The 12475-nt window shown below is 41.3% G+C and overlaps 1 protein-coding gene across 7 annotated transcripts in view; it reads left to right on the top strand.

Moving 5' to 3' along the window:
* RIPOR1 (RHO family interacting cell polarization regulator 1) overlaps window positions 1-12475 on the top strand; it is a 184187-nt gene that overhangs the window by 130143 nt on the left and 41569 nt on the right. For all 7 annotated transcript variants that reach the window (XM_078784279.1, XM_068129257.2, XM_078784280.1 and 4 more), the window contains exon 7: window positions 2735-2884. In XM_078784279.1, coding sequence (XP_078640405.1) covers window positions 2735-2884 — 150 coding nt within the window. The remainder of the gene's footprint in view (window positions 1-2734; window positions 2885-12475) is intronic.

Genomic DNA, 12475 nt, shown 5'->3' with positions numbered 1-12475 from the left:
ACCGCGTGTTCAATGGCGGCGCTTGGGCGGAAGCTCAGCGAGGCAGCGAACGCTGCTAACAAAAGGCACGTAATAGAATTAGGAGGGACAATCCCCGACTGTAGGGGTGCATACTGGCGTAGCTTGGAGAGAGAGAGCGGCTGGGAAAAAGGCGAATGGGGCCTATCTTATTTAATTAATGCAACGCAGAGTCACACTATTGGAAACAGATCCTTACCTGAAACACATACTAATGAGATAACTGAAGAAGGTCCTATGGTGTCCTACGTGTTGCAAAATGGACTAGCTAGGGTGCGACCTTTGACCTTGGAAGATGGGGATATTTACAGGGAATTATTTACAAGGCTTATTATTTTACAAGTGAAGGTTCTAAAAACCGTAACAATATATATATCGGTATATATGTATATAGGTATATATGTATATAGGTTTGTGATCAAGGTTGTTTTTTTTTCCAACTCAGGAAATTGAGCACCAATTTTTCAAGTGTAGAATAAAGTGTGGATTCACAGTTTATAAAATTCTGAGTCATGTGTAATGCAAACCATGGCTATTAAGGAAAAACTCAATCGTGCAATCCGACTTGCAACATGTAATGTTACAATTGACCTCCCCTGAACTGAGCAATCCTGGAAAGTTACATGGAGATCTTGTCTCCAGCAGTATCCATGTGCATGTCTGCACACAACCCACATCCGTATCTTCTATAAATTGCCACCAATGTGGTCTAAGTCTGTTTCGGAATCGATGAGGGTTATTTAAGACCAAATGAGTTGCTTCACACTATTGAGATGGTTGAAGAGGGCATTATACTGCTGTTGCTTCCATGCAATACACAGTGTTCTCCATGGTATATTAAAGTTCCAATAATACAACAAAAACACAGAAGTGAAAGGAGAACGAGCAAAAGCTGTAATACTAACCAATGGGATTCCAGATAATAAAAATAAACGAAAGGTATATCTCTAACACTTCTCCATAGACTTCACGCACTTTTTCTACACACTAAATTGGAACAAAAGTATTAATATTCCCATTTTCATAAATTAAATTCGAGTCTTAAATGAGCTGAAATTGGTGTTTGAAAATGCAGCAAAGCATTGCTTTGCTCTGGTGGTTTACCTCTAATTTTGGCTTTTGTGACAAATTGCTGACTTATCCTATGACATAAAAATAAAATACCAAAGGGAAAATAAAAGAACTAAATCTTTAAAATATACTTCTCATTAAAATAAAAATACACAATCTTGTCCAATCAATACAACTATGGAACAGATCTTCAGTGGTATTGTAGAAGGGACAGAGCACCAATATAGGTCGTATCTAATTGTTTACAAAGGTGTTTGTAGACAATATCTAGTGAGCTAATCTCCATTGCAAGTCACCTGTCCTCTTTGGTGTAAGCTTGCAATACATTGCTTTCCACATGAGGGGTGAGGGGGAATCCGCTAAAATCACTTTCCATCATCTTACCCCAGATGCAGAGGTGTTTGCATTGATAAACTAAACACAGGACTGATAAAGAGACTTGCTCTCAAGTTTGCTTAATTGAACCAAAACTGATGAGCAAATTGGGGAGCAAAGGATTTTGGTTACCCACCCGGTGAACCTCAGGCCTCCACTATAAACCAAGTGTAGAGGATGTAATAATGACTTCTACAAGTACACCGAGTGCCAGTAAGATGAGCAACTTCCCTTGTCGATTTCCAGCAATAATGCCACATGAGAGAGACAGACAGACAGACAGACAGACACAGAGATAGAGACGAGAGACAGACAGCAAAGAGGCAGACAGACAGCAAAGAGGCAGGCAGACAGACAGACAAGAGGCAGACAGATACAAAGAGAGGCAGTCATGGGGAGAGACGAGACAGACAGACACGGAGAGAGGCAGACAGTCACTGAGAGAGACACAGAGATACACAGAGAACACACAGGTTAGGTAGGTGTAATGGGGGTAAATGGGATCGTGGGTGGAGGATCCTAACCTGACTGTGACGTGAGAGCCACAGGACCTGCGTTTCGGCCTCATTACTAAATATATGCCAGATAAGGTTGAGAGCTTTTAGGTGCCACAGAATCCAGGAGAGACAGATGTGATGCTGGGAAACCAGCCCATAGGGAAGAGAAAGAAGCAAGTACTACTCCATTGAGCTACAGGTAAAGGCCTTGGAGACCGTCATTGTAACGCTCTCTGCCAATACAAACCTCTGCCATTGTTATAGATTGACACTTTTGCCAATTTCAGAGCCATGTTGTTTTTTGCTTAGCGATTTAACTTTGGCTTTCACTCATGTTATGTTCATGTCTCGTACAGATCAAAGTGATTGTCTTGAATTAAAATATGATCAAGTTTCAGCATACCCATAAACAAAATATTAGCCTCAAAGCCTTTAATTGTTTGAAGGAGTACAAGCTTGTACGAATAGATTATCTCCTGCTATTTCTTTTTTATGGGCCTTACGAAGCATATAACTTTCAAACTAAGCTCTACTACCGGTACCACCTCATTAGTATCCATGTTAAGTAACAAAAATGCTTTTAGCAACCTCAAATTTCCCGAAGTGCCGTATTTTGTATAAAACTAGTCTCAGCTTGGTTTAGCTGGCAGGCACAACAAAAATTGGCCTATGCTGTATAGATATAAGGTATCACTTGTTGCATAAATTATGAGTAGTAAATTGTGAAGTTAAACTTTGTTCTTCCTCTTTTTTTCCATGGGGCTGTTTTGAAGATCGAGGAGTTGTATGAGACGTATGGCATTCATCATCGGCTGCAGGATGGTGCACGGAAAATGATGACTGCGTATGAGGAGTCGCCAGGGAGCAGAGAGGCCAGGGATACTTTGCTGGAGGTGACAAAAGGCTACCGTGATTACACAGAGGTTCGGCTGTGCACCTTCATTGTAATTTATACTTTAATGCTGGGGTTGGTGTGGTGAGGTAAGTTGAAGGACTGAGGTTAAGAATAAGCACAATATTTATGGTGTACGTATTATCCAGTTAATCGTTTGTTCTTTTTTGTGGCTGGGAGGAATCTTTTCAGCCTTAGTTGCAGATGCCTACTCTATTACTTATTGATATCAAGCAAGATGCGGTTGGAACCATAAATTAGCGCCTTCTCCTCTGCTAGAGGACCAAGAACCTCTGTGTTGACATAATCAAGTCAGAGAGAAGCTCACATCTTTGTTTATTTTATTTTATTTCCCCCCCACCCCCCCTTTTTGTATACTTAGTCGAGGCTCAATTTAAGACCTAACACATAGAACATGTACTAAAGGGAGAGGGAAGCACAACAACAGTAGGGAACAGGGACATCAGGAGATCTGTGGAAGAGGACTGGGGCAGGGTATACGGGATAAACAAGATGGACACTGCAGGGGATTTCAGAAAAGAAAACAGGGAATTTGAAGGACTTGGGTTTTTGATTGATTAGCGGGGGTAGAAAGGATCAAGATTTTGGATGGGGGAAGATATTAGGTGGTGGTAAACAGCTGTTTTGAAGACTTGGAGGGAGGAATGATGATTGGCATCTCCATTCACAATGCAAAGGTTCGAGGCTGATGGCGTGTTATCTTTCTTTGGTACATTTTAATTAGCGGATGTTTTGCCCTGGCTTATTTGTGATGGCTTTACTCGACATCCAGTCCTTACCCACAACAAACCTGTGTTCTTAAGGAAATATTGATACAAATGTTGCATGTATAGGGTAGGGTGACCACAAAAAAACGATGCGCATACAATTTAACACATTGACTGCCGACTCTTGCCGGCATCCAAATACCCTGGATCATGTCGAACAAGCTTATTTCAGTTGAAGTCATTTATTTTCGCATTGTAACTATCTCTTTAGTCTTAGTTGAGCTGAATTGAGCTTTGTGCTGATATCATATTTATGCACTGCAGTGATTTTCAATGTCACATAATAGTACAAATTTGATCATGATTATCACATAGAATTAAGTTCACCGAACTGCCAGTAGATTGCTGGTCATGTTATCTGCCACACGAGAAAATTCTGTTTACAATACAACATTGTAATATTTTCGACGAGAACACTCGTAGTGGCAGAATCTGGTACAGCCAGCATGATGAGCATACTCATTACTCATAGTCGGCAGTCAACGTGTTCATAAAATTTATCTTTATTTTAATTTCAAATGGCACATTCGTTGGTACACATTTGCTTCACATGATGCATGATCACTATGGAAAGTTTCAGATGGATATCTTTAATGACATTGATTTGATTGAGGTGAGAGCACATGCTCCAGATGTCGGCCTCGACAATGCAGGCACACTTGCATTCGATGAGCAAAATTGTTTATACTCTGACACATTTGACTGCAGTGATTAAACAGATTTTTTTTTCAGTTATTGCTGTTTTTTAGATCATCTGTGAATTGTGGTCTTCCTCGGTAGATTTTGTCCTTAAGCTTTGAATCCTGAACTCGGTTTTGAGCGTTCTTGAAGGATTTCGTTCTCAGGTAGATTTTGACTGAAAATTATTTTTCTTTAGTTGTTCATGGCATCTTGAAAAAAAAAAAATGGGGCTATCTTGACTAAATCTAAATCTGACCACGCCCATAATCACTGGTGTGGCTGGAAAGCACTGCTTAAATAGTGGCCGAGCTGGGGTGAAGCTTTAGCATGGATCAGGAGCGTCTCCAGGCGTGGTTACGGAATTTGCAGCATACCCATCGGTGCACACACGAGTTCCTGAGCGACGTCACCCGCTTCGCGAGTTTGCTGTCATGGAAATTGCGTCATTACCACCTGAACGAGCCATAGCTTGGAGCTCTTCACTTAACTTTGATGGGGTGTTTTTCAGCTGCACCTTCAAGATGCTAATGTGTGCTGGGACTCTAATCGACATGACAGGCAAGCGGAATGTCAGAGCTATTAAATAAAGTTTATTGGGCGAATAGCGCACATTTGCGCTTCGTGTTATCGAGGTCTGAATGTCGAGGTCTGAAGTGCCCAAACACCGCTGTTGCTCCGAAGACGGCGGGCATCTGCTGTGGCTGTGTGGTGACTGAGGTCAAGATGGTGATTGGGTGGAGTGGTGTTTCACTTGTGGTTGATGTGCATAGTGCGCTTGTATAATGTCTGAATGAACTGAATTGGTAATAAATGTTTGTGTTTGAATTTTTCAGAGTGGGGTGGTCCTTGTTGTAATTGTGGTGAGAGCGTGAAAGTGGCTAATGTGATGTGGCAGTTTGGTTATGGCACATGATGCAAACCAGGTTTTGGCGTGCGCATGTATATTCAGTGGCACTAATACTAGTGCCACGCAGTAAAGGTTACGGTGCTCGTACATGTTTGTGGCTACTTGTCATGAAATGGGGAGAAAAAGGGAAAAACCTAGCTAATCCCACAACACATATTGATCCAGGAGACCCACTACACTAAAGGGGAGGACTATCTAAACGATTACTAATGAAATAACAAGCTCAGGATCTGTATGCTGGATGACATTGCCTCTACGGAGTGCTGCTTTACAGAACCGTAACAATAATACCGTGCCTATAGAAAGTGCACACCCACTTTCCAAATTTTTCCTTTTTGTTGCCTTCCAGCCTGGAATTAACATGAATTAATCAGACTTTATTTACACATCGTAACCCACAACTTCCAAGTGAAAAACAAATTCCACAAATTTCAGAAAATTAATTAAAAATACAAAACTAGAATATCTTGGTTGGATAAGTGTCCACCCCCCTTATAATAGCAATTGTAAATTAGCTCAGGTGCAACCAATCACCTTCAAAATAACACTCCAAGTTAATTGGCCTCCATTGTAGCGATTCCGATAATTTCAGAATAAAATCGGCTGTTCCTGTAGGTTTCCTCTGCTGGGTAGTGCATTTCACAGCAAAGACTCAACCATGAGCACCAAGGAGCTTTCAAAATACCTCAGGGATAAAGTTGAGGAAAGGCACAGATCAGTGGATGGGTATAAAAAATATTTCAAAGGCCTTGAATATCCCTTAGACCACAGTCAAGACAATCATTAAGAAGTAGAATGCGTATGGTACCACCAAGACCCTGCCTAGATTAGGCTGTGCCTCCAAACTGGATGACCAAGCAAGGAGGAGATTGATCAGAGAGGCCACCAAGAGGTCAATGGCAACTTTGAAAGAGCTACAGGCCTTTATGGCAAAGACTGGTCTCTGTGTGCATGTGACAGCACTATACCAAGCACTCCACAAGTCTGGCCTGTACGGTAGGGTGGCAATAATAAGCCATTACTCAAAAAGGTCCACCTTGAGTCCCATTTGAGGTATGCAAAAAAACAACTGGAGATTCTGAAGCCATGTGGCAAAAATTTTTGTAGCCTGATGGAACTTTTTGGTTTAAATGCAAAACGCTACATTTGGCACAAATCCAACACAGCACATCACCCAAAGAACACCATCCCTACTATGGAAGCATGGTGGTGGCAGCATCATGTTATGGGGGTGTTTCTCATCAGCAGGGACTGGGGCACTTGTCAGCATAGAAGTGAAAATGGATGGAGCAAAATACAGAAAAATCCTAGATGGAAATCTGCTGCTCTCTGCAAGAAAACTGAAATGGGGATGGAAGTTAACCTTTCAGAATGACAACGACCCGATGCACAAGGCCAATGCTACACTGGAGTGGCTAGGGAACAAAAAGATAAATGGCCTTGAGTGGCCCAATCAGAGCCCCGACCTCAATCCAATCGAAAACCTGTGGCACAACTTGAAGATTGCTGTCCATCAACGCTCCTCATGCAACTTGACTGACCTTGAACAGTTTTGCACAGAAGAATGGGCAAATATTGTCCAATCAAGGTGTGCAAAGTTGGTGGAGACCTATCCCAACAGACACACAGCTGCAATTGCTGTCCAAGGTGCTTCCACCGAGTATTAACTCAGGGGGGTGGACACTTATCCAACCAAGAAATTCTAGTTTTGTATGTTTAATGAATTTTTGAAATTTGTAGAATTTGGTTTTCTCTTGGAAGTCGTGGGAAACGATGTGTAAATGAAGGTGGAAAAAAGTCTGATTTAATGTAATTTAATTCCAGGCTATAAGGAAACAAAAGGTGAAAATTTTTAAAGGGGATGTAGACTTTCTATAGGCACTGTATGTGTGTGTTGTGATATGGTTTGATGAATAGTTCTTCACCATGTTCTTGATGAATGGATGTGTGGTAACTGCTCTGATAGCTCTATGACTCAAAGTGTCTGGTTACAACAGTAACGGGTTGTGGTGGTTCCATAATGGTGTGGTTGGTGCACGTTTTCCTGGCATGGCCTGGCCCCACTCATTCCATTGCAAGGCAGGGTTGACTACGTTATTTGTCCTGAGCGATAATCTGCATCCCACGATGCAGCATTTCTTCCTTGCTGGGATGGATGTCTTTCACGACGACAATGCTCCAGTCCACAGGGCACGTGGTGTCATCGGGTGGCTTGAGGAGTACGAGGACGAAGTTACCCATTTTCCATGGCCATCCCATTCCCCCGACCTCAATCCCATAGAGCATTTGTGGGACTGTCTGGAGAGACTCCTAAGACAGCGGGTTCCACCTCCATTAAACCAATGTTAATTGGAGGACTTGGTTGTGGAACAGTGGTGCCACATTCTGGCAGAACAGTTCCAGGCCCTTGTTGACCCCATGCCATGTCGTATCAATGCCATCCTGGATGCACATTGTGGCCCAACACCCTACTAAGTGATGACTATTCAGGATTGGTGCCATGCATCGCATGCATGATGAAGTACTCATTTTAGTGCATTATATAAGTACACCAAGCTTGTGCTCAACCATTATGGTTGCGATGCTGATTTTTCAAGGTTCTGACTTCGTTCTTGCCAAGTTGGGTGATTAACAGTGCCCACTTCATCATGCCAGCACGGTATGCAATTGTTTCTTGTGCCGACATAGCTTATCACTGTCTTCTTGTATATGAAGTTGAAATGGAAGGTAGAGGAGGTTTCTTTATGATACCGATTAAATAAATCTTGCTGGGAAGATAATATATTTTAATGAGAGTTGTAATCTATCTGCCTAGAAGATATGTGCCATGGAAAGCATGGAGAAAATGATAGCAGAGAACCAAAAAGGAGACATAGATGAAGGCCTTATCATTCAGACACCAGCCTCTCACCTCTTACAAAAGCACTACCGAAATCAGAAATCGTGTTGTAAGTGCTTTAACATATAACCTTGTTTAAGATGTGATCAAGAAAAGTATTACACAAATTGGAAATAAAAGCAGGCAACTTTTAAACACTTTCAAAGTAAAGTTGTTTGCTGAAATGCTCTAAGAATTTGGATATCCTAATTATTCTCATTCTTGAGACCAATAGAGATTCTAAAATTTATTGTTTTGGATGGCAATTACCTGCCAACTATTTATTGTATTTGAAGTTTATATATCTATATATATATCTCTGTGCAGCGTCTGTCCTGTCCTCTGTTGTCCTCTGTTGTCCTGTGTTGTGTTGTCTTGTGTTGTGTTGTCTTGTCACTGAACTACTTTCTCAAACTTTTGTGAAATCGTTCCAAACTTCTGGAATGCACATATCTCTCCCGTCGGTATGTCCTAAGGGTATCGTTTTTGAAAAAATTTCCAAATTTTTATTTTTATTTTTGGAATTTTTTGGGGAATTTTTTTTTTTTCAACTTCAATTGTTTATAAAATGTGATATCACGTATATTACAAATACATTTGTGCAAAAATAATTGTTTGAATTATGATTGGTTTAAACCATGACAAAACGGCAACTCAGGTACAGTCATTTATCTATATATCTACACATCTGGGCAGTGCCTGTGTTGTCACTTAACGACTCCCTCAAACTTTTGTTTCCGTGGTTGTGAAGTGTTTTTAATAACGTTGTGGTGGTTTTGAATCACGTGGTGGTGAGGTATTTTGAATTATGTGGTGGTGAGGTGTTTTTAAATGATGTGGTGGTGACGTGTTTTTAAATCACATGGTGGTGAGGTGTTTTTAAATCACATAGTGGTGAGGGATTTTGAATTACGTGGTGGTGAGGTATTTATAATTACGTGGTGGTGAGGTGTTTTTAATTAGTTGGTGATGAGGTGTTTTGAATTACTTGGTGGTGAGGTGTTTTTAAATGATGTGGTGGTGAGGTGTTTTTAATTTTGTGGCTGTGAGGTCTTTTTAATTTTGTGGCTGTGAGGTGTTTTTATTATGTGTTTTATGGCTGTGAGGTGTTTTAAATTACTTGGTGGTGAGGTGTAATCGTCCCAAACTTCCAATCTGCACCTACCCCTCCCCTCTGTGTGTGCTGAGGGGTTCTTTCTTGAAAAAAAAACATTCAACCTAAATTGCCTTTAAAAATGTAATATCACAAACACAACAAATACATTTGTGCAAAGTAATTGTTTGTATTATGATTGGTGTAAATCATGACAACACAGCAACTCAGGTACAGTCATAAGCCTCAGCTAAAATAAGCCCGTTCCTCAGTAACGACGCTTGGTGAGGTGAGCGGAGCTAGAGTATATATATATATATATACTAGCAAAGATACCTGTTATTGACAGTGGTTCCTAGATGTCTCACCTGAAATGAGCAATTTCCTTTGGAGTGTGTATTGATAGAAACGGAATTTAGTGTAAATATTCACTGAGCAAATGTCGCAATGGTGCAGCTGGTAACCTCGACAACCTCATTCCATTCTATCAGCTAAGATTTCCAATCCATGCTTGTTGTCCCTCCGAAGTACTGCTCGGGGTGAAGGCGATATTATGAATTCTCAGCTGGGAAACAGGTTTAGGCATGTTTTGGGCCTACAGCCTGATGGAAGATCACCAAAGTTCTTTCCATACCAACCGACCACCAACAGGCAACTATCCCTCTTCACATTTCTCTTTAGCTCCCGACTTTCCCCCCTCTCTCTATACTCCCCATAGCTTTGCGTTCAGCAATTTCCCACAGCATTTCATTGTGGTTTCCCATTTGTTGATCCATGTATCAGTAGTTTGTTTCACTTTTCAACATCAGTTTGGCTTTGAGATATCAGTTTAGCTTTGTCATTGCAACTTGTGATGCAACACAAATTGTGCACAGAAATGGTCGTCAAAACCGATTTTGGGAGGATTTTTTTTTGAATATTCTAAGGGGTTTAAAGTTTCTTTTTTGTTGTTGTTGTTTTTCTTTATGGTCATAAAGGGGTCTGAAGTGTTTAAAGAAACAAGGCTCTTAAAAGGGCCAAATAGGGTCTGAAGGTATCTAAAGATGAAAGAGCAAAAGGATCAAAAGTGTCCAAATGGTCTTAAATTCTCCAAAGGGTATTGAATTAGTCAAAGGGTTCGTAAATAAATTAACTCGGGAGTGCAACACGGCAATAAAGTGCCAAATGACCTCCTCATCACGGTATGAAACCCCTATTCAGCTGCATCGTGGTTTAAAAAATCTGGCAGTAGAAAGTATCGTTGTGATTAACCTTGGGAGCTCAAAGTAGTATGATCCAAACAAATAGCAAAACAACAACCCACCTTGTCGTGAGGATGAGGTAGTTGTTGAAGGTTCACTCGTTGTCAAGTGGTGGTTTGGAGTTGGCGTCACGTGGGTCCTTTTTTTTCTACAAACTATTTTTTCAACCTTGAGGCTGATGTTACTAGATGAGCAGTAAAATTACATTTCAGAGATGTAGGCCTATAGATGCGTTTGTACTATTTTCGGTTTTTGAATAATTTGCGCATTTGAGGTCACCTGACTCCTTCTTTGCCGACCTTACCGATCATGGTAACGTCTTAATTCAGAGTTATTTCTCACATATGATAACATATTTTATGACCGGAGCTCACCATCAAACTAATTATATCGACATCCGTGTTGAAATCCGAAAGAAATTGGACTTTTTATAAAGATTTGTATATGTGGATTGACCCTCGGAGATCATGGCGACAGGTGGCGGCTCAGATGGTTTTAAGTTATGAAGTGAGAAAATAACTGTTTTAAAACCACTGTTTAGGTGCAGAGTGGTAAAAGATGTTATCCAATAAAGTTTTGTGCCGATTGACCTTGGAAGCTCAGAAGAGTAGGTTTACAAACAAATGGACATTTCGCTTTTATATATATATATAAATAGATTTTTTATTCTTTTTCATTATATTTTTTACAATTTACTTTTATTTTTGTGCATGGTCTCTATACATTATTATAAAAGCCTGTCAAAAATGACGGTTGGAATTTTATTTGCCGGTGCAGCCTCATGAGCGTGCCAAAATCTGAAGCCTTGGCCTAGCATAAGGTGTACTTACCAATGTTGCCACTTGGGTTTTTCGAATTTCACCAATCGGGTGCCTAATTTCACCAAATTGAAGTAGATTTCACCAAATGCCAAGTTTTCATTGGATATCGACTACTAAATGATAACAAACTTGTAAATATTGTTTACGATACAAACTTTATTGACAAATGAACTGTCGAACAAACGTTTTTAACGAAAAAAGTTGCGTAAAGTTCGCAAAACGGCCTCATCATTACTCATCATCAACTACGTCATAAAAAGTGATGGTGGAGTTCTGCTCTGCAGCATTTTCCAGTCGGGTGGTGTAGCGGGAATGGCACTCTCCGGAGCGCACTGCGTCTACGAGCTCTTTGGATGGCGTCCAACTGTAACACTAAACACTGTCTTCCCTGACGCGCCAAGTGTTGTCTCGCCGTTTACTCGCCGTGGTCTGACGTCACCGCCACCGGCCCTTCCCTCCAACACGCACACGACACACGTGTGTGTGCGCAGCTTGTTGGTAGGTCTTTTTCGCCCTCCGCACCGATTGGCCGAATGTTGCGCCTCCCTCACTGATTGGCCAAGGTGTCCATTGGTCGCACCTCGATTGTCGGTGGCCAATCGGTGTGGCCCGCTTCTTGTACGCCCCTCCCCCTTGTCAATCAAAGGTCCTCCTGGGCGTGGCTATTGCTTGCCTTGCATGGTGTTTGCCTGTCATGGTGTTGTACTGGTGATGTGGCTGACTGCGGCCCCATCGGCGGTGCTCCGAACTGGCTTCCTGTTGGTTCTTAACTACTTAACATGCCCCGCCCCCTCGTGGCGGGGAGTATTGTTGATATTTCACCAGATTTCGACCAATTTCGATTTCTTCCACCAGATCACCAGACTCAGACCGATTTCACCCAATTGGGTGAAATTTCACCAAGACTGGTCACGCAGGTACTTACATCTATGTACTATCCTATGGGCGTAAATTATTTTTTTTTTACTCTGCACACGTTGCACATCATGTGCAGCAAATGTCACCTCCTTGTGTCTTGTATTTTTTGTTTTTTTCTGACGCTTCTGTACACCGTCCTTGAAGCTCGGTTTGCAAGTCACCTACAATTCTAATAGAAGAGACGTAATTGCTGTTCTTTTGGTTATTTTGGGTTCTCGAGGTATTTTGGGTTCTAGGGGTCTTTTGGGTCTTTGGTGTCTTTTGGGTTTTTTGAACGTAGTGAACACACAGGTGT

This window comes from Myxine glutinosa, chromosome 9, assembly GCF_964187855.1.
Source record: "Myxine glutinosa chromosome 9, kmMyxGlut1.1, whole genome shotgun sequence".
NCBI lineage: Eukaryota > Metazoa > Chordata > Myxini > Myxiniformes > Myxinidae > Myxine > Myxine glutinosa.
Note: the sequence above shows the minus strand (reverse complement) of the source record. Positions and strands in the feature narration are given on the sequence as shown.